This window comes from Talaromyces proteolyticus (assembly GCF_021365285.1).
Source record: "Talaromyces proteolyticus strain PMI_201 chromosome Unknown BGW36scaffold_12, whole genome shotgun sequence".
Lineage (NCBI taxonomy): Eukaryota > Fungi > Ascomycota > Eurotiomycetes > Eurotiales > Trichocomaceae > Talaromyces > Talaromyces proteolyticus.
The window spans coordinates 107,705-127,673 of record NW_025764288.1 but is presented as its reverse complement, the minus strand read 5'-3'; the positions used below and the strand labels follow the sequence as shown (position 1 = coordinate 127,673).

The 19,969-nt window shown below is 46.4% G+C and overlaps 9 protein-coding genes across 9 annotated transcripts; 4 read left to right on the top strand and 5 right to left on the bottom strand.

Annotated features, from left to right (window-relative positions):
- Positions 1–48: 48 nt before the first annotated feature.
- Positions 49–1,413, top strand: BGW36DRAFT_419709 (putative proline iminopeptidase). The gene is made up of 7 exons (XM_046219471.1): positions 49–287; positions 341–380; positions 431–555; positions 617–680; positions 737–811; positions 868–1,171; positions 1,264–1,413. The coding sequence occupies exons 1-7, from the start codon at positions 82–84 to the stop codon at positions 1,299–1,301; spliced, it is 852 nt and encodes a 283-aa protein (XP_046067232.1). The 5' UTR covers positions 49–81; the 3' UTR covers positions 1,302–1,413.
- BGW36DRAFT_387757 (uncharacterized protein) lies at positions 1,414–1,846 on the bottom strand. The gene is made up of 2 exons (XM_046217157.1): positions 1,762–1,846; positions 1,414–1,687 (listed from the first exon to the last, which is right to left on the bottom strand). The coding sequence occupies exons 1-2, from the start codon at positions 1,787–1,789 to the stop codon at positions 1,425–1,427; spliced, it is 291 nt and encodes a 96-aa protein (XP_046067231.1). The 5' UTR covers positions 1,790–1,846; the 3' UTR covers positions 1,414–1,424.
- A 163-nt stretch (positions 1,847–2,009) lies between these two features.
- Positions 2,010–4,721, bottom strand: BGW36DRAFT_431699 (uncharacterized protein; the record flags this gene model as incomplete). The annotated part of the gene is made up of 1 exon (XM_046221017.1): positions 2,010–4,721. The coding sequence occupies one exon, from the start codon at positions 4,719–4,721 to the stop codon at positions 2,010–2,012; it is 2,712 nt and encodes a 903-aa protein (XP_046067230.1).
- A 646-nt stretch (positions 4,722–5,367) lies between these two features.
- On the top strand, positions 5,368–6,889 carry BGW36DRAFT_363482 (putative AAA family ATPase Rvb2/Reptin; the record flags this gene model as incomplete). The annotated part of the gene is made up of 3 exons (XM_046214468.1): positions 5,368–5,376; positions 5,438–5,884; positions 5,939–6,889. 3 exons carry the CDS (start codon positions 5,368–5,370, stop codon positions 6,887–6,889), a joined length of 1,407 nt encoding a protein of 468 aa, XP_046067229.1.
- Positions 6,890–7,166: 277 nt separating this feature from the next.
- BGW36DRAFT_305307 (uncharacterized protein) lies at positions 7,167–8,576 on the bottom strand (the record flags this gene model as incomplete). The annotated part of the gene is made up of 1 exon (XM_046212057.1): positions 7,167–8,576. One exon carries the CDS (start codon positions 8,574–8,576, stop codon positions 7,167–7,169), a length of 1,410 nt encoding a protein of 469 aa, XP_046067228.1.
- A 141-nt stretch (positions 8,577–8,717) lies between these two features.
- BGW36DRAFT_327329 (putative ubiquitin fusion degradation protein Ufd1) lies at positions 8,718–10,493 on the top strand. Its single transcript, XM_046212752.1, has 3 exons — positions 8,718–8,953; positions 9,016–9,330; positions 9,386–10,493. Exons 1-3 carry the CDS (start codon positions 8,951–8,953, stop codon positions 10,199–10,201), a joined length of 1,134 nt encoding a protein of 377 aa, XP_046067227.1. The 5' UTR covers positions 8,718–8,950; the 3' UTR covers positions 10,202–10,493.
- A 161-nt stretch (positions 10,494–10,654) lies between these two features.
- Positions 10,655–12,009, top strand: BGW36DRAFT_419707 (uncharacterized protein). Its single transcript, XM_046219470.1, has 2 exons — positions 10,655–10,776; positions 10,851–12,009. The coding sequence occupies exon 2, from the start codon at positions 11,030–11,032 to the stop codon at positions 11,879–11,881; it is 852 nt and encodes a 283-aa protein (XP_046067226.1). The 5' UTR covers positions 10,655–10,776; positions 10,851–11,029; the 3' UTR covers positions 11,882–12,009.
- On the bottom strand, positions 11,783–14,101 carry BGW36DRAFT_438627 (uncharacterized protein; the record flags this gene model as incomplete). The annotated part of the gene is made up of 4 exons (XM_046221484.1): positions 11,783–12,602; positions 12,672–13,709; positions 13,771–13,852; positions 13,911–14,101. 4 exons carry the CDS (start codon positions 14,099–14,101, stop codon positions 12,036–12,038), a joined length of 1,878 nt encoding a protein of 625 aa, XP_046067225.1. The 3' UTR covers positions 11,783–12,035.
- A 331-nt stretch (positions 14,102–14,432) lies between these two features.
- Positions 14,433–18,462, bottom strand: BGW36DRAFT_327320 (putative DNA-directed RNA polymerase III, beta subunit). Its single transcript, XM_046212751.1, has 3 exons — positions 18,266–18,462; positions 17,840–18,204; positions 14,433–17,777 (listed from the first exon to the last, which is right to left on the bottom strand). The coding sequence occupies exons 1-3, from the start codon at positions 18,320–18,322 to the stop codon at positions 14,561–14,563; spliced, it is 3,639 nt and encodes a 1,212-aa protein (XP_046067224.1). The 5' UTR covers positions 18,323–18,462; the 3' UTR covers positions 14,433–14,560.
- Positions 18,463–19,969: the final 1,507 nt, after the last annotated feature.

Below are 19,969 nucleotides of genomic sequence, written 5' to 3'. Positions count from 1 at the left end.
TGCGGATTCTTCTCCGAGATCAAAGATGATAAGCAACAATCAGTCATACTCTCGATCATTCAGTCCACTGAACAACTCAACATGCTCTCATCGACGCCACTAAGAGGTGCGGTACGGCAATGCTGGAGTCGCCAGAGAAGGACCTTCTCTGCTTCAAATTTCCAGCAAGTAGAATTGTCATATCAACGAATTGAACCGCCCTCGTCAAACGGACAGCCCAGTGGACAACCTATCATTTTTATGCATGGCTTGTTTGGTTCAAAAAGAAACAATCGAAGTATAAGCAAGTGCGTTATACTATAAAATTATTGATGCGTATTGAGGACTCATGTTATAGCAGAGCTCTGGCACGCGACTTGAACCGGGACATCTATATTGTTGTATGCATCAACCAATCACTGGAACTGAATATTAAGTAACATCTGCCTAGGATCTTCGGAATCACGGCGACACGGGCCATGCTCAAGAGCATACGTATGATTCCCTTGCAGAAGATGTCGCGGGCTTCGTCAGACAGCATCGTCTTGGGAAGACCGTTCTAATTGGCCATTCGATGTACGTCTATTAGGCCGTTACCCCCAACAAGTCGACGCGTGTCCTCCGCTGACTATACCAGGGGCGCAAAAACAGCTATGACTTTGGCATTACGATCACCCGAAACCATCGCAGGCTTAATTCCCGTTGACAACGCCCCGTCAACGCCCGACTTGGATCCTCCTTCTCCGGATACGTCAAGGGCATGAAAGAAATCGAGGCTGCCGGTGTGACCAAGCAGAGCGAGGCTGATGAGATCCTGGCTAAATATGAATCTGTAAAATGCCGCCAATCCGCAGAAAAAATAGATTTTATCCGCTGATAATGTGCTAGGCCCTCCCAATCCGCCAGTTCCTCCTAACAAATCTGATTCGCGACCCTGAGAGTGCCAACCACGCGCTCAAGTTCCGTGTCCCCCTAGATATCTTGGGATCGGCTCTTGATGATATGGCCTTTTTCCCTTTCAGTGATGGTGTCACGTATAATGGGCCGACTCTGTTCATCCGCGGGCTTCACAGTACATATGTGAGCGACAAGACTGTTCCTGCTATCAAGAAGTTCTTTCCGAATGCGCAGATTGCCGATATTGAGTCGGGACACTGGGTCATTTCAGAAAAGCCGGAAGAGTTCCGACAAGGTACGTTTATCAATTTCTAATTATTTTTATTAATATTTCAAGTTTATTACTTGTTTATTTGTAGTCATTGCCAGACTGACATGGAATCACAGCGGTGCTCAGCTTCTTCAAAGAAAACGAGGTGGAATAGACGGGAGAAACATATACCCGACAGATAGACATATAGATAGATATAGACTTTGTAATATAAGATATTAGTTACCATACCGCCTGCTGGCGTTGGCGAAGACCACCGTCGGGGCACGCCGATTGCCTAATGTAGCGCCGAAGAAAAAGCCCCACTGCGGTCTGTAAACAGCCATTCCTTCTCTTCCTTCCATTTCTTTTCTTTCTCTTTCTTCTCTATATTGCAACCTAGCATATTTGCAGTTCTCACTTCAGCAATAGGGTGACCAAACAGGACTCGAAGGCCATGACTATTGGTGCAGCCACCCGTGTTCAATTCTTTACTGTTTGAAGGAAAAGAATTAAAATAGCAAGACAGAAAAGAAGAAAATACTACCCAGGAGACTAATCCTAGAGCAATTGGAATTAATAAATGTTATACCTAGGTATATACATAAAGCCTAAAAACCGTAGAAACTGCTTACCAGAAGCAAGCACGTGAGCCATGGTCATGAACGCTAATAACAACAAATGATTGCCAAAATGCAATTATTTTCCGACTGGGTATAATTTATGTTCGCCAAAAAAATCTTTATGTAACTTAAGAAGAGGGGTGGTATTTTGAAGTGAGACTTGCTGTGCTTTTCAAATCCCTTGCCTTGCTTTTCAAATCCCTTGCCTGTGCTGCGCCTCATAAGCAGGAGATAAAAAGGAAGTAAAACGTAGAATATAGCTAGTCGTCAATCGTAATGACGTCAACAGATGAGGACACGTTCATTGATGTTCGAGATTTTTTATTTTGTCTCGTGCTTTTGGAAATTTGAGATCCTTCACTTGCAGGGCTGTCTCGAGGGCTGCTGTTGGCAGATGAGACTGGCCGTTTCCTCTTCCTAATACCGATACGTCCCAAGAGGTCTCGGGCATCTGGTTGGTCCGGCTGCGACGATTGAGGTTCGAATTTGACCGTTACCTGTGACTCAGGGTTGGGGTGGGATTGTAGCCTTTCGTTGATGTGGTCTTTAATAGACAACTTGGCTTGTTCTAGTTCACGAATCTTCTTGAGCATTTTGTGCATTTCTCTAGCCATCTTCCGCATTTCTGTAGGAGAGTTTTGCTGCCCGTTTTGGGCCTCAGAATCTTTCCGCAGTTGCTCTTTGAGAGTTTGAAGCTCTTGCTGCATTTCTTCACGGAAAGCCCAAAAACTTTGATTAATCCTGCTAACCTCATCATTCCAGGATTTTTGCTTATCTCCTATTCCCTCCTGCTTAGGAGTCAATGGTGTCTTCAGATCTTTTATAGTGTTCTCGAGGTTTTGGAGACGTAGCTGTACTTTATTTTCACCCATATCCGTTTCAATCCTGATATTTAAATCCATGAGTTGAGCCTGAAGATCTTTCAATTGCTCTGTGATCACACTAAGCATAGGCGATTGACCTTGGGCCTCCTTTAATTGATCCACAGCTGCTTTCTGATCTTGAGACAGACTTTGTAGATCATTCAAGAGAACTTGAATAGTTGATATCTCTCCAGTCACTCGAAGTCTCGCATCATTCAGTTCTTGCCAATTTTTCTTCGTAGTATCAATCTCCTGCTGATTATCGTGAACGAACGAGGCGAACGAGTCACGCAATTCATGCATCTCTGGGAAATTCGTCTTGAAATCGTCGATTTTCTGCTCTAGTTGCTGTGTATGGTTTCGCATTTCGGTAATGGCCTGGATATTTCGGCTGCTCACATCCTCACTCGCTTGTGCTATTTGTGAGTGCATGGAATTGAGTTGCTTTTCGTGATTCTCAATGGCCATTGATAAGTTTGAAAAATCTGGGATTCTGGAAAGATGTATTTGCATCCCTTCCAACCTCTGAACCACGCCATGTAAAACTGGAGGTGGAGGATATAGACTCTGCAAGATAGGCATCGTTCTATCCACTATGAGGTCGGGATGAATGTTGCCATAGCGGCCTTCCAACGAAGCGATTGCCGTCTCAAGGGTTTGCAGTCGTGAATCGTGGATCTCAGAGGATTCATGTAGCGACGCCATCTTTTCCAACTGGATCAGGCGGAATTCGTCCTTGATTTGCTCTAAAGCTTTTTCAAAATCTGATTTCACATCAGCTCTGACTTGCACGGCAGTTTCCTGCATCTGCTCTCCCATTTTGACGTGATTGTCTTCAATTGCTTTCATCTGCTGATCGTCTTTGTATGCTTGTACTTCGATAATCTCCTTCATGACCTTCTGAAGTTGTTCATATTTTACATGAAGTGAAGAGTCGGTGGGAGCTGGTGTAGGTTGGGGTGGCTGTGGGGGCAAAGCTGGCACTTGACTCATTTCAAGTGATGTTAGCCGCGAAGAAACGTTGGCTATTTGTCTTGATAGATTTGTTAGAGGCTCTTCATCGATGTTCAAACTGCGGTGCTGTGATAGCCTCGTCTCAATACTATTGACACGATTTGTCCATGTCTCAAGAATATTTTGATCGATTTCTATTGCATCCTGTCGCGACATCTCTAGTTCACTCAGTCGTTTGGCGAGTATTTCATTTATATTTTCCACCAACACACCTTTCAACTGAGATATATCCGATTTGAGCCCCTCTACTTGTTTCGAGTCAATGGAAGGAACTCGAGGGCTGTTCTGCCTTTCAATCCGTTCTCTTAATTCACGGATATCAGAAGACACTTGATCAATTCCTCGATCTTGTGATTTTTTTAAATGCGACATATCATCCCTGTGATTTCTTCTTAGAAATTTCAGCTCGTCTTCATGGGCTGCTATTTCATTTTGAAAGGCTAAATTCTCTTTCGTCCGTGACGTATTTTCCTTTCTCAACAACAGGACCTCCTGTTTGAGATTTTCAATTAGAAGCTTGGATGACTTTGTCTCGGTGTCAATCGTTCTCAACATTTCCTCTGGAAACTCTCCTCCTCTTGCCTCAGCATCGTTTAGTAACCCTGCAGCCTGCTTGGCTAAACTTTTTTGTCCCTCCTTGCGTGCAATGAGCTCCTTCTTTAGTTTCTCGAACTCGTTTTTTTGGGTATTTCTGTATTGGCAGACGAGATCTTTAGCGGCTGGAAATTGGTCCAAGTTTTTGAGTTTTTCATGATGATGGTTGAGGTTATCCAGTTTCTTTTTTGCTTTTACCTGGTCGACTTTCAGTAACTCAGATTTAGATACTTCCGCAGATATTCCAGTCAATTTGTCAACCAGCTTGTCGCCATAGGACCTTGGCCCTGAAGGCGGGGCTTTCGGCGACGCATTTGAAGGAGCGCTGGGAGCAGGTTGAGGTACAATACTATTCTGACGAGAAGAACGACGTGGGTCACGAGCTGGTGATTTTGGCACATTATTCAAAATTGCGGGTTCTTCCCTTCGAGGTGCTGTTAGAGGAGGTGGTGATGGTGGCGATTGGGCTGGAGGCAGACCCCTGGGAGGGCTCGCAGCCATCTCGAGACCTCCTGCCTGAAGCAGATGAAAAAAATTCCAAGTGCGAATGGAGTGAGCGGATATTTCAAGACATGTTATAAAATATTGGAATGTAAACCGTCAGAGCACGTGGCAGATGCAGCTGGGTCCGCTGTTCCAAGACCATGCCATGCCCATGGGCAGTGTGATGTGATTGACCCGAGTATATAGTAGTATATAAACAAGCAACGGTCGTCAAGGCAGCGACAGCCAACAGAGAGCTCCGATACCGTAAAGTTCGGTGAACTTCAGCTCGAGAAACAAGAAAGAAAGAAAAAACGCATGAGAAAAACGCCGACGCCGTCAAAGAAGCGAGACTGCAAACGCGCGATCACAATAAATATTGTCTTGGGCGCCTATCATTAGACCAGTCACAAATGTCAGGCGAGCACCTGATTGGACGATACCATGCTGAATCAGCAGCTGGCGTCTGGCGGTGAGCTGGGCGGTGAGCGCGAGCCCTTTCTTAGCTCTCTCACTTCGGCCTCACAACTTCAAGCTCGGCGAGCGTCCATGCAAAATAATTCCTGTGATCCGCCAATCCCCACCCACAGTTGCTGCCACTGTCTTGGAAAGCAGTTAGAATCACTATACTGAGTTCAAGGATACTGGACTGCTTCCGTGAAACATGGCTGCTGTGAGTATCAATCAACACCTGTCGCATTGTCCCATTCACCACTGACCCCAGCCGCGTGCAGGCAATTTCAACTATCTCAGAGAGCAAGGAGCTCCGCGGCCTCAACTTGATTGCTGCGCATTCGCACATTCGAGGTCTCGGCGTCGATGTCGATACCCTGCAGCCCAGGACCTCGTCTCAGGGCTTGGTGGGCCAAGAGAAAGCGAGAAAGGCAGCTGCCGTGATATTGCAGATGGTCAAAGAAGGAAAAATTGCTGGTCGCGCGGTTCTGATCGCTGGTCCCCCCAGCACAGGAAAGACGGCGATTGCAATGGGAATGGCACAGTCGCTGGGAGCTGATGTACCATTCACTACACTCGCATCATCCGAAATATTTTCCCTCGAGATGTCGAAAACAGAAGCGCTCACCCAAGCCTTTCGTAAGTCGATTGGCGTTCGCATCAAGGAGGAAAGTGAAATAATTGAGGGCGAAGTGGTGGAGATTCAGATTGATCGAAGTATAACCGGGGTATGTTGGAATGGAACAATAAGAAAGATGACCGTTGTGTGCTGACCAATCTAGGGCAACAAACAAGGAAAGGTCACCATCAAGACTACCGATATGGAAACGATTTACGACATGGGCACTAAGATGATCGATTCAATGACTAAGGAGCGCGTGATGGCCGGTGATGTTATTTCTATCGACAAGTCTTCCGGCAAGATTACCAAACTAGGTCGCTCCTATGCTCGTTCAAGAGACTACGATGCCATGGGCCCCGACGCAAAATTTGTGCAATGCCCCGAGGGCGAACTTCAAGTTCGCAAGGAGATCGTTCATACCGTCAGCCTCCATGAGATTGATGTCATCAATTCTCGCACCCAGGGTTTCCTTGCCCTATTCTCAGGTGATACCGGTGAAATTAGAAGCGAGGTTCGGGATCAGATAAATACCAAAGTTGCTGAGTGGAAAGAGGAAGGCAAAGCTGAGATCATCCCGGGTGTTTTGTTTATCGACGAGGTTCATATGCTAGATATTGAATGCTTCGCATACATCAACCGCGCATTGGAAGCTGAGCTGGCCCCGATTGTGATCATGGCCAGCAATCGCGGAAACACACGCATTCGGGGAACCACTTATCGATCGCCACATGGTTTGCCACTGGACTTTTTGGACCGCGTTGTTATTGTCAGCACTCAACCTTACACATCTGAGGAAATACGCCAGATCCTCGCGATCCGAGCTCAAGAGGAAGAGGTTGACCTCTCACCTGATGCTCTGGCTTTGCTGACGAAGATCGGTCAAGAATCTGGCCTACGTTATGCCAGCAACATCATCACAACTTCTCAACTGCTCAGTGAAAAGCGAAAGGCCAAAGAAGTTGGCATTGATGATATCCAGCGCAGCTTCCGACTATTCTACGACCCTGCAAGAAGTGTCAAATTCGTCACCGACTTTGAGAAGCAATTCATCAGCGAAGATGGTGCCGTCAATCTCTCATACGTTAACGGTGACGCGATGGAAATCTCGTAGAACTGTTATACCAAATCCGACCATTTTTCTTACACTTCAAGACTATGTGACGGCGTACTTAAGAGGTTTCACGGGGGACTTGGTATTCAAAAGCAGTTCTTCGCATGTCGAGCCTTTCGTTTATTTTTTGAATTAAATTACCACAGGCTGTATGGTATGATTGGCGTATTAATGATATTTGGGATTTTGTAATTATATACTATGTGCATCGAAACTTTCCCTAAACTAAGCGGATATGATACATATGCCAAATTATAGTTATAAAAAATAGTCAGACTCATGAAAAGGAAGTCACACGAGCCCAGTTGTCCTGTGAATCCCCAACTTTACGAAACTCCACTCCCTCTCCGAAATATCCAGCATCACTCCAGGACTGCATCAAGGCACTATCGTAGGGCCCGTGGGTTTCACCGCCATCTCGAGCATCCGACCAGCGGTATTCCCACATTTTGGGTACATTTGAAGTTTCTTCCGTGCCCTGAATTGCGCTGGATTCAGAAGAATCGACCCAATCTTCTCCAGTCTCACGGCGGAATTGGCGAGTTAATGCTTCCTTTTCTTGGTCATAGATGTCTATTTGACCTCTTGTCAAGAGAAGATCTGCTGCGCCTGTGACTTTTTCAATGGCTTGCTTCCGAGACACCTCTTCTGGGTTCTCTTCTGTCATTTCAATATCTTCAGCCAACTTTGTTTCTGTTCCATTTTTAGTCTTTTTGTGCTTGTTCTTCTGCTTTGATTGCCATTTAGGCTTCTTGCGCAATCCTTTCCCTAGCCTTGCAAGAGCTTCAAGTATCGTTTCTCCACGCTGTAGGTGACTGATAAGTATCCCGAGTAAATCTCCCGTAAGAACACCATCATTTTCCTTGTCCTTTTCACGTCTTTCGTTCTCTCTTTTATCAGCTGCTTCTTTTGCGCGACGAATATCCGTCTTGGAAACACCATCTAGCCATGTATCATGAACCGCGTCTGGATCAATGGCTTTTCGGATATAATTCCCTTGCTCGTCGAAACGGCCCTCTTCTTGCTCCGTTCGCATATTGAAGGCATCAATCAGAGGCGCATGGGTCTTTTTGCCCCCAGCTCCAATTTCTTCGTCTACTTCGGTATCTACCCGAGCGCGTTCCTCGTCATCCACTTCGCTTTCGCTTTCACTCTCTACCTCCTCTGCTCTTCCAACGTTGCGATCTGTGAGGTCGACGTGAACAGCACGACCTCCGCGAGACCTATTTACTTGACCCACAATATCTTCATCCTCCATGAAACGCACATTTTTCTTATTCATCCTGTAAGCCTCGTCTTCGTCAAGGGGGGTTGCTTTGGCGTCTCTGTCTTCGTCAAAATCATCTTTCAAATCGGCGAACATGTCTTCATCCTCCTCCTTCTCGTCCTCTTTTTGGCGTTTGGCCTTCGCTCTTGCCTCGGCTCGAATGTCATAGCCCTCGTTATCACTGTCTGATTGATAGCCGTCCAAATTGACTGCGTTGCGCCGTACACCTTGCCCTCGTCGACCAATCTCATCGGCATCTAGTACTGCATCATCTTCGAGTTCATCTGGGGCTAAGGCTGACGGATTGCGCAGATCGAAGCGCGCCTTTTTGGAGGAGGGACCGTCGACCTCATCCGCCACAGCATGGTGGGTTCGAGAGTAGTCCTCCCCAGCACGCTTTGGGCGAACTGACCTTGACATCGTCGTAGGTTGCCGGAGATCCCGAGTATATATTCGTGGAGTTGTGAAACAGTTAACACGAATTGGCGCTTTGTGAAGAAAGTACGTAGCCAAATCTGGGGTCGGATCGGAAAATCGTGAGGAGCTTCCCTAGCTTTGACCGGAGTTCAGGCGGTCACTTGCGTCACCGACGGATCGAAAGGCTGCAGGCGACAGCAAGACAGACCAACATCCCACCTTCACCTCTCCTGATCGTCCAGCAGTATCCAGGCTAGGGCACATACAAATAATTTTTTTCTTTGATATTAACATCTCGCCAAATCCACAAACCCAAACAGTGATTCCTACACTCAGCAAGAACCCCTCCCCGCATTGAACACGCACACCTCACCACAATGGTACCTTACCTTCCTTTCTATCTACTCCCTGGTATATCACTCACTCATTGATTTTTCATTAGTATCGTCCTGGTGCTTGGGACGCAGACCCAATGGACGGCATCTTAGGGGGAGCCATGCGCTACGGTGGCGCTCCCCGTCGATTCGACGAGTACTATCGGTGTTATCCAGTTGTCATGATGCCAGGACCAGAGAGAGAGAATGTGAATCATGGAGGAAAAGTCATCATGCCGCCGAGTGCTCTCGACAAGTTAACACGCCTGCACATTACATATCCGATGCTGTTTGAGCTACACAATGGCGCCAAAGAAAAGATGACACATGCTGGCGTTCTGGAGTTTATTGCCGAGGAAGGCAAAATTTATCTGCCATTTTGGGTATGAGAGCCTTATCTAGACAAAGGTTTATTGCTAACAGTCTTACGCGTTACAGTTGATGCAAACGCTGCTTCTTGAGCCCGGCGATCTTATCCAGGTCAAATCAACTGATCTTCCCCAAGGTCGATTCATCAAGCTCCAACCACAGTCAACATCCTTTCTCGATATCAGTGATCCAAAAGCAGTTCTGGAAAATGCATTTAGGAATTTTTCATGTCTTACAAAAGGGGATGTCTTCACATTTGCCTACAATGATCAGATTTACGAGGTAGCAGTTCTCGACGCAAAACCAGATGGCGAGAAAAAGGCAATTTCAGTCTTAGAAACAGATCTCGAAGTCGACTTTGCACCTCCTATCGGATATGAGGAACCATCACGGACAAGCGGCACAAGCACGCCACGCAGTGCTCTAGGTGCTCCGGCAGGTGGCTTAGTCCACTCGCATGGAAGCATGGCTCAGGCCATCAACTACGCTGCTATTGCTCCTGAGGCAACTGACGCTGCAAACGGCGCCAGGGCTGTGTCATCCAACTTTATCGCAGGTGGACATCGCCTGAATGCGAAAAAGAACAGCAAAGCACCAACCCCACAGGCTAGTACTCCGATTGCAGGGAAGTCCACAAACCCTGAACATCCGCCCCCACCACGAAGAACCAACGGACCACAACCACTACGGCTTGCGCCAAATAAGCTCTTCTTTGGGTATGCTTTAAAGCCAGTGCAGAAACGTGATGAACAAGGTAAGGTCGTCGAAGAAGACAACAAACCGAAATTTCAAGGACAGGGACAGACTCTTCGCCCTCGGAAAAAGGGACTTGGAGATTCAGGGACTCCCACATCTGGCAGTGACGTTGAAGGTCGCAAGAGATGAGGGCATATGTCGGGGATTGTTTTTGACCTCGACAATTCATTTGCATTGTCTAATGTGAATATGTGTTTCTACATGACAGGTGATCTGGCGTCCAGGTGTCTAAAATTTCGCGGGAGCATTTCATAGATTGACCATTTGTTCCCTTTTCAATGGAATTCTCGGTTGGGAGAGGACTCGCAATACTATAATGTCAATATCAACAGATGGGACTAGTCTTTAAACTAATTTATTACTACCATTTATATTGGAGCTCTCGAAACGGATAGAAAGAATGTATCTACATATTCTTATTAAACTTGTATTCTCAGATAATTAAAACATATATATCCCTAAGAATATCAACACGACCTAGCTATGAATAATCGAGAACGATGTATAATCAAGTAAGCAAAAGGCGCTAGAGCCGAAGCATTCAAGCCTCGGCTTACGGACCCCAACGCCATTGCTAATCATCTTGATCGATAATCATCAATATATTATAAGAATACCTTTTTCTGCTCTTTGAAAGGGCTATTCAGATACCGAGTTCAGGATCGATCGTATTTGATTCTGGAAATTCGCTACTCGTAATTTCGGTAAGTATCGATCTTATGTAACCCAAATAGGGGTAATCCCAGGCCAAGTCTACAGTCAGCTAAACATGATATAGACAACCCGACAATTAATAATGAACTAGAAAGGCTCTAGACGTCTCTTATTTAGTTTGTTTGCATCGAAGATTTCTATTAGACGATTTTAGATTTGCTGGGGCTATCATCAGTTGACATCGACACCATCATCCCTACACCGGATACATTGAATACATGCATATCGACCATCAACACAACAATGTCAACATCTTCAACAACTGAAAATCTCTTCGCCAAGTATACTCGCCTCTCCCCATCCATCTATCTCGTCCCACCACGCACCCCATCAGGACCAGCCCCACCATCTACCATAATCCTGGCCTTCTGGTACCACGCTCCTCCACGAGCCCTAATCAAATTCGTCGTGCAATATGCCCAACTAGCACCCTCCTCCAACATCCTCTTCCTCCTCAGCGGCCCCAAGGACTTCTACCTCTACCATACCCTCACATCGCACCGACGGCGGCTGAACCCTGCCATTGAGGTGCTCTGCCAGAACAAAGAAGAGCCGGTATTTATACACGTCTTTTCGAATGGCGGTATGTTCACCATCTCCCATTTATTACTCGCGTATCGACATGCTACAGGAAGCCCATTGCAGGTGTCTTCCATGCTCGTGGATAGTGCACCGGGCATACCTACGCCATCGAAGACGATTAGATCACTGGCGTATGCGCTTCCACAGACGCTTGTTGTGAAACAGATTGGATGGGGCTTGTTGTCTGTTTTTGTGTGGGCTGGTTGGGTGCTTAGGAAGTTGATTCTCAAGAAAGATGACCCGTTTGCGTTCACACGGAGAATCACGCTTGACAGTGACTTTATTGTGCCTAGAGAAGGGAGCAAGAAGGGGGTTAGGTCGGGTTATTTGTACTCGGATGCGGATGATTTGATTCCGTGTCAAGATGTCGAGGAGCATGCTGCCGCGGCCGCGGAGAAGGGGAGGGAGGTTGAGTTGGTCAAGTTCAAGGGTACGCCGCATGTTGGACATATGAGAGGAGACCCGGAGAGGTACTGGACTGTTGTCGAAAGGTACATGAATTTGGTGGATTGAGTGTTGTTTATCACGTATATGCATTTATAGAAGTCTGGACAGTATCATTTTATATCCTGATTGAAGTAACATTAAACCCATTGTGTACCTATTTTCCAATAGACCTACAATTTAATATATCATTGACAGCGCGCAAAAGACATTGATTTATCAATCAAAGAATGACGTTTTTCGAGTGATAGGCGACATCTTGGTAGTGATTGAATGCCCTGCGTTCCTCGCGGGCACCGCGTAGGATATTCTTTGCCTCTTGCAATGCCCAGGGAAAGTTCCCTTCTCTCTTCAATATTTTCAGCTTGTCTTCCAGAGGCAATTTTCTAACATCCACTGATGTTTCTTCCGCTTCTTTTTTCCAATCGAGTCGTTGAGGCGGCACATTTGCAGTGGAGATGATACGGATATTGGGATCAACCAGCATGAATTGCAATATATGGACATACCCTGTCTTAGATCTATCTTTCAGCGTCGCTATGCCCCTGTGCTGTAAAGCGTTAGGCCAGGCAATTGCACGGCCCTCCGAAAAGCACATATTTCCAACGTGTTGGACAGCGGGCTCGTTGTTGTGTAGTCCAAATATCTGCTCCAGCCAAACACTATCACCGCGGTCGAACTCGAGATCTGCTAGGGGTAGTGTATCGGCTATTTGGCGAAATTCTAGGTCATGTACATCGGTATTTTCATCTTCCAAGCAGTAAACTGCCGACGCGCATATGTGCTCATTCTAAATAGCTGATAGTTAGCGGGTTATACGTGGCGTTGTTTGTAATAGTTGACATGTTGAGATGCATACAATTTGACCTTCCACATGCCACTCCGTCTCAAACCTTGGCTCTTCAGGAGTCATCGAATACTCTGTTAATTTTACAATCACTTGCAGTCCACGATGACCGTATTCTTCCTTCAAATCCATTTTATCTTCAATCCGATGCTTGCTCTTCTCTTCCTTCGGAAGATCTTCCAGGATCTGAGGTGGAATAGCTATTGGTGCGAATACACCAGGCTCTGGTTGGACCGCCACAAAGTTCCTTTTTCGCCAATCGCGTATTCGCTCTTCGTATTTGGTCCTGGTTTCATCATCTCTTATTTTTGGACGAGGTTCCGTTTTTCCGGGTGAGATATCCTTGTACTGGACTTCTTGCAAGTCTATCCGTGATCGAGAATGTAAGACAGTCTTCAGTGGCGTCAATGCCATATCCCACATAAGAATAATTTTATCTAAGGCTTTTTCGATCATAGGATATAATTTTTGATTTCTCTGCGGATGGATGCTGTTGATATAACTGCTGAAATAACAGGTGCCGTCTGGTCGAAAGAGAACGTTACTCGGAAGCCATTGAAATCTTGAACTGTATGGCCTTGGACCAATATCCGAACGGGATGCAATATTCCAACTTAAATCTTTTCTGGAAGGCCCTGGGTCTTTAGGCACTTCAAGGATCTCCCCCTTTCCCATGTTCTCCACAGCATCGTCAAGGCCAATGGTGCGGTCACGAAGTACCCGGCTTTCACCAAATACCAGTGGAAAGAATGACGGATGCACGTAGTCGAATTCTCTGGGTTCCGTAGCAGAACGGTACTCGGAAAAAGATGAAAGTCCTTTCTCCAAACCTTTGATGGCCATTTTAAGTTCTTCATGGAGATGACCCATCAATACCGAGTCAGACTTGACAACATCTCCATTGTAGATATTGATGACATTGTTCGTTCTTTTGGCAACTAGAGCCTTGAACTTGAGTTCAGACATCAACCAATTTGCCATTTTTTGGGTTACCTCCGGGTCCTTTAGAATATCGTCCCTATAGGCTTCCATATAAGATTCCTCAAATGCCTGTCTCAGATGTTAGTCCCCCCCTTTACAGAGACGTCAAATTACAAAGATTGATTGATACCTTTGACACCCAAGCCTCCCGATCTGTAAATTGGTTTATCAATCGAATCATTTTTAACTCTCGAAACGTCAAGATTGGTTGACTTAGACGCGAATTTCAAAGTCAGCGTCTGTATTAACATAGATCAAACCTTGACATACTTGATGTAGCCACTTTCAATATCTCTGCAATCCAAGCTCGAAGGAAATAAGGACCGAGTGCTAACCCCGTACGCATTCAATGCTTCCGGACTGTAGTCCAACGGCAAGGTAATTCCTGGAAGACCAAAGCCGTCATCCTGATCTTCTTTGGTGGAGGTGCAAAATTCTGCAACTCGAGGTGCGGTTTCCATATCAAAAAATGAGTTTTGAATGACTGCTGAAAGATCTTTTCCACTACCAAAGCACAAACTCGAGGACGTATTGCACTTCCTGCCGAGGATGAGTGCATAATAAGGCGAAAATAAGCTTCCTAACGGAGCTGACCGGCAGTTTCATATCCTATTACTCTGTTTTTAGTCGGACAAGTTCTGGTTTATGATTGACTGGGGTTTTTTGGGGTTGTTTCCGACGTCAACATTGCACAACTTGTACGCATCGGGCTCGGGATATAATTGCGCGTCCGCTAAATGGATGTAAGTATAGCCAAAAGTCCTCCGTCCAATCCGATAGCACGAATGATAGCATAGATAAAAATATGTGATCCTTAATTGCACTTTTACCTCTTCTATGTACAAATATGCATTCCCAAACGCTATGCAAAGATAATCCAAGAAAAAGTAGTCAAAAATCATGCTCAATTCTAATGTCCTTTACATACCACGGTCTTCGGGGAACTCATCTTCAAGTTTTAGTCGCGCCGTAACATTCATACTAAGCAACTCTTGAATCAGTAGCTTGGCTGCGTAGGGAATGGTCATTTTCAAGACCCCTCGCGACGAGCGACAACGTTGACACCAGTTGTGGTAGCCCATAAAACCACACTTCTCGCAAATGTCAACCACGTGCTTGTCAGATGAAAGCATCAAACGTTCGAGTAAAAGCTGACTTGTACCATAAGCAATAAGGCAATCACGTTCCATCTCTCCGAGACGTAAACCGCCATCTCGGGAACGACCCTCAGTCGGTTGGCGGGTAAGTGTGGTACGTGGCCCAGTGGCGCGAGAGTGCATCTTGTCTTGAACCATGTGCTTCAACTTCTGGTAGTAGATTGGACCTGTAAAGACGTAGAAAGGAAGAGGTTCGCCAGTTATCCCAGATGTCAGGTAATCTTTACCGCCATAGCTAAAGCCCTTGTCAACAAGGATGGCTGACATTTGCTCAACGGGGCTACCGCCAAAGGCCGTCCCGTAACCATGTTGGCCAGATAAGACACCAGCCTTGCCTGCAACCAGCTCAAGTAATTTGCCAACCGTCATTCGGGAGGGGAAACCATGCGGGTTCATGATAATGTCTGGTACAATGCCCTGGTCGGTGAACGGCATATCTGCCTGCTCGGCAATAATCCCAACAACGCCTTTTTGACCGTGACGAGAAGAGAATTTATCGCCTACCTCGGGCCTGCGTGTCTGTCGGGTTAGAACTTTGTAGATCCTACCCTCGCCTTCGGTGACAGAAATCATGACTTTGTCGACATAACTTGGATCGGGAAGTTTGTAAGTCATGGGCGCTGCAGAATACTTGGTTGGCCGTCCCACATCAGACCCCGTGATGCCGGTAGAGAAAGCAGCATCTGGAACTTCTTTGTTGATATATACCTCACCTTGGCTGATCTTTTCACCAACTGCAGCCAATCCGTCGCTGTCGATAAGAGCGTGTTTCGATATTGGAACACCTTGATCAAATTCAGGTCCTACAAGCCTATCCTCTGATCCATTCGGATAGCTCTTCAAACTGGTGGCATATTTGCGAAACACTTGGCACCGTCCGAAGCCCCTATCGACGGATCCTTTATTCAGCACCAGGGCGTCCTCAATATCGTAACCTGAATAACTCATGACGGCAACAGTGGCGTTTTGACCGGCTGGAAGCTGGTCGTATTTGATAAGTTCAATCGTGCGTGTCTTCACCATGGGCTTTTGAGGATACACCATGAGATAAAGTAAGGTATCAATCCGCAAAAATTGATTAGAAGCGATGGCACCAATGGCTTGTTTACCCATAGCACACTGGTATGTATTTCGGGGCGACTGGTTATGGTGAGGGTATGGAATGAGACCAGCGACAGCGCCAAGAATGGTAAAAGGCTCAATCTCAAGATGAGTCGTAGTGTCAGATACATCCTGCTCGTAAATAGCAATGTTGGAATCGTTCTCTTCGTTCACGTCCAAATACTCGACCAAGCCCTGGGCAAGAAAGTCATCAAATTGCATAGATCCGTCCCGGAGCTTCCCCAAGTGCTTCGTATTAACGACAGGTTTACCATTGGAAACGACAATTAGAGGTCGACAAATTCGTCCGTCATCGGTTGCAATATGAACAGCTCGCTGATGGTGGTTAATGTATATGCTCACAAATTCAGATATTCGTCCCATCCGCCGCAATCTACGAAATGAATCGAGAAAGTGTTTAGGTCGCCTCGTCAGGGCCATGGGTGTTCCGTTCATGGAAATGATGTAAGCTCCTGGGCCATATATCTCCATGCCACTCAAGGTGATTATGTCTTCTGCGCCTAGCATAAATACCAACTTTGAGACTGGACCCTCTTCATCGTTGGTTGTAATGTGTGTCATAAGCGCAAGATTCTTCACCAAACCACAAGCCTCGCCTTCTGGTGTATCTGAAGGACAAAGCATGCCGAATTGGGATGGCTGCAAGGCTCGAGGCCCACTAACCTTTCTAGTTTTCTCGAATTGACTGGATATCCTAGTCATCATGCCCAATGCTGCAATGTAACTGAGCCTACTCAAAACATGAGTAACTCCCGCACGTTCCATACGGAAACGCTTAAGGCTCCAATTTCCGGTCGAGATAGCTCGATTCATACCGTGAGTAATGTGATTTGCATGCAAAGCAACGACGCTCATTGCGTCAAAAGCCTCAGTGCGGCGCCTCTTGCTCAGCACTTTAGTGATGTTCATCTTGATATCAAAGCAGAACTTTTTGAAAAGATCTTCAAAAAGTAAGGCGAGGAGCTGACCCGCAAGTTCTAGTCTCTTGTTTCCCACATAGTCTCGGTCATCAACCATACCCGGGTCGTGCTTAGCCATCAAAACACGTCGGGCCATGTTCGCAACGTATAGGGCCTTGGGTCTGAAGTCCATGTCCGTAATTTCGACGTGAGAAATAATGACAGAAGAAATGGCCTCAATAGCTTCTTCGGTGTGAGTCTTCTTGTAATTTGTGTTCTTGCCACGGTTGATTTTGATTTTTGACCCTAGCCAGTCCAGAGCTTGTTGCTGCGTGTAAACATTCTGCTTTATTGCCTCCTCGAAATTGATGGCAAAATCCTCGAGATATAGATCATCAAGACCGGCAACGAGAAGAATGATTTCCTTGTCCGAATGGACTCCCATGGCTTTAAGAACAATGACGAGAGGAACGTCTTCACTGAGAACGTTATGCCTAAGGTATAAACGGTCCTTCTTTAGGAGAATATAACTCTTCGACTTGCGTTCGTTGGATGAGCTGGTGACGGAAGCTTGCACAATCTCCTTCTTCGGGTCGGTTTCGACGATGATACGATTCTTGCTTAGCTGTTCCTGGACTAAAATGACTTTTTCGGTGCCATTTACGATGAAGTAGCCACCTGGATCAAGTGGACATTCATTCAAAAGATGCATTTCGGCGGCTTTCTTGTTCGAGAGCACACATTTCGAGCTCCTCAACATGACCGGCATGCGGCCGATAGGTATGCCCTTCTTCCTAACTCGTTCACGACCACGTATATATACAAAATCGACGAAAATCGGGGCAGCGTATGTCGCGTCCCGGAGACGACATTCATTTGGATTTACCGTTGAATCGAAGTCGACCTGTTCTTTAGATTCATCACTCCGACGAGGACTGCCGACATAGATATCTGTAAATCTGTGGCAGGATGAGTCATCAGAAATGCGTAATATTTTACGCGGACTAGACAGCCGACTCACTTGAGATAAAAGGCATCATCAGACTCGCAATATATCGTCGAACTAGCCTGTATGATTTTCTTAAGTTGCACTTCAATGAAGTAGTTGTAGGAGTCGATGTGTTGCTTAACGAGTCCCTTGACTTTCAGAAAGGCAGGGAGCAGATTCCATTTGTCTCGGGCGGTGTTGATAGGATCGGTGAGGGATTTGTTATAATAGAAAGGCTCAAGTAGGGCGTCAAAAGGATCGACTTTCCGCGGTTTATGGGGATGCGAATGGTCATCGTTGTGATCGTGTTCTTGCGGTTCGGTTACTGTAGGTATGCTGGAGACCGACTTTGGTTTGTGGGCAACGCCGACTTTTGAAGACCTCCTGCCTTGTGTACTCTAGATCTAGTGGTCAGCACAAACAATGACGACATGCTCACAGTTGGAGACAGTCTCGTACCGCGGATGGAGTGACAGCATCGCTTGCCGCAGGTTGCGCCCGCTTGCGTGGAGGCATACTTCTCTGCGGCGCCCTTCAGTTAGGGATGCAGGCCGTTATTGAACTTTTGAAGGCTCAGTCTCGATAGAAGTTGTCCACTCAATAGATTTACCTCTCTTCTTGCTATCTCCGAAGCTCTTATTCTTGCCCTCTTGACGGAGAGGAGGGGTGCAAAAATAGCGGCGGCAAGCTTAGATAATGAAGCTTTTTTTTCCCTGTCACGCTATACTAAGATAGGCAACCTGCTCTTTCCGCCGGGAGCTTGAACAGGACCCACGTTCTTCGGCCCTCATTGCTTTCTTGCCAATTTCTTAGCACGTTATTACATTCTTGCATTATTCCATGCTCTGGCGGCAAGTATTCACATCCTGGCATGTGTCGTCGTGGTATCTCACATTTCGTCGGTTTATCTAGCCTCTATGATGGGGAGAGTACCTACAGAAGCTGGCCTTGGCAACTCATACAGCAGTACGGTGCCTCGCGGAGCCAATCACCTCATAGTATTCGGGCTATATTCACAATGCGCTAGTTTGAACAGACTACTCGCGAGTTACAGTCAAGGAATGAGACAGTAGTATTAGTTTTGGCTGTCAATTCGATTGCCAGGCATTTAGGCCATTGTCTCGGCAAGAGCAGCCTCAGGAAGGTAATAATAATCTCTCTATCCGGCTCGCACACCTCGATGGTCGGTAAGCGAGTTTGCGAGGGGTGGGTTGAGGCTCTGTGGCTGAACATTGAGCCACCATAGGACATCATATCTCGATAGAGGCTTGCAGCCATTAGCATCCTGCTCGTGAAATGGTGGTAGCGGGCTTCAACCGTGAAATCCAAAAGCCCACATTTAGGCCGCGAACGCGCCCAACAATTGACAGGCATCGAGATCAATTGACAATTGCTATCTATACACGCGCTAGAATATACATCTCTCGACAAGTGGAGAAGACGAAAGCCGATGCCAGACTTGTACAGTTCATCAATGGTCGTGTTCCCTGTGACTTGTCATACCGACTTGAGAGTGCGGGGTTAGCCACTGAGAAACGGATTCAGAAGCCTGACACCGGACTGACCGCCGAACACTGCAGGCGTTTCGGACTGATCAAACCATTGATGATGGGCAGGAATTGTCTTATAAATTGACTTGTGCTTCTGTACAATGGTATATATTGCTTGCTTTACAAGTTGCTTAAGAGAGCGGAGTTCCCACATGCACTCTAAAAAAGGCAGAGGACGCATAGGAACGAATAGTGAGCAAGGCTGGACTACTAATTGGAAAAGACAGATGCAACCACGGAACGCCGCAGGGGACATTTAGGCTCACTGTGGGAAATTAGCGAGGGCTTAGTTCCGGATTCTCAATCCACTCCAGACCATCGCAGTGCTGCATACATCCAACAACCGCGCGGGGCACAGCGCGATGATATGATATTGGTGGTATTCGACAATATTGAGGATTGTGTGATTATTCGCTTGTAGAGCAGCCATTGAACGGTCTTGAGGGTTTTACCTCGACATTCCAGGCCATGTTTATTATTAAACACAATCAACGATGAATCAGGCTAGAGTTCAAATAAGAAAAGCTCGGTCACACCGCTCCTCCAACAAAGGCGGTCGCTGTCAACCTGTGGAGCTCCTGTTGTCGCCACCATGCGTGGTGCCATCATCAAC

Excerpts from the sequence above, each read along its gene's own strand:
- BGW36DRAFT_327329 (XM_046212752.1), top strand. Across the intron at positions 9,331-9,385 it reads AAATTTATCTGCCATTTTGG|TTGATGCAAACGCTGCTTCT; the intron begins GTATGAGAGCCT and ends TACGCGTTACAG.
- BGW36DRAFT_327320 (XM_046212751.1), bottom strand. The coding sequence starts at position 18,322 with ATGCCTCCACGCAAGCGGGCGCAACCTGCGGCAAGCGATGCTGTCACT. Across the intron at positions 18,205-18,265 it reads ATGCTGTCACTCCATCCGCG|AGTACACAAGGCAGGAGGTC; the intron begins GTACGAGACTGT and ends CACTAGATCTAG. Across the intron at positions 17,778-17,839 it reads GATGATGCCTTTTATCTCAA|ATTTACAGATATCTATGTCG; the intron begins GTGAGTCGGCTG and ends ATCCTGCCACAG.
- BGW36DRAFT_387757 (XM_046217157.1), bottom strand. The coding sequence starts at position 1,789 with ATGACCATGGCTCACGTGCTTGCTTCTG. Across the intron at positions 1,688-1,761 it reads GGCTCACGTGCTTGCTTCTG|GATTAGTCTCCTGGGTAGTA; the intron begins GTAAGCAGTTTC and ends CAATTGCTCTAG.
- BGW36DRAFT_419709 (XM_046219471.1), top strand. The coding sequence starts at position 82 with ATGCTCTCATCGACGCCACTAAGAGGTGCGGTACGGCAATGCTGGAGT. Across the intron at positions 381-430 it reads ACCGGGACATCTATATTGTT|GATCTTCGGAATCACGGCGA; the intron begins GTATGCATCAAC and ends ACATCTGCCTAG. Across the intron at positions 812-867 it reads TCCTGGCTAAATATGAATCT|GCCCTCCCAATCCGCCAGTT; the intron begins GTAAAATGCCGC and ends ATAATGTGCTAG.
- BGW36DRAFT_419707 (XM_046219470.1), top strand. The coding sequence starts at position 11,030 with ATGTCAACATCTTCAACAACTGAAAATCTCTTCGCCAAGTATACTCGC.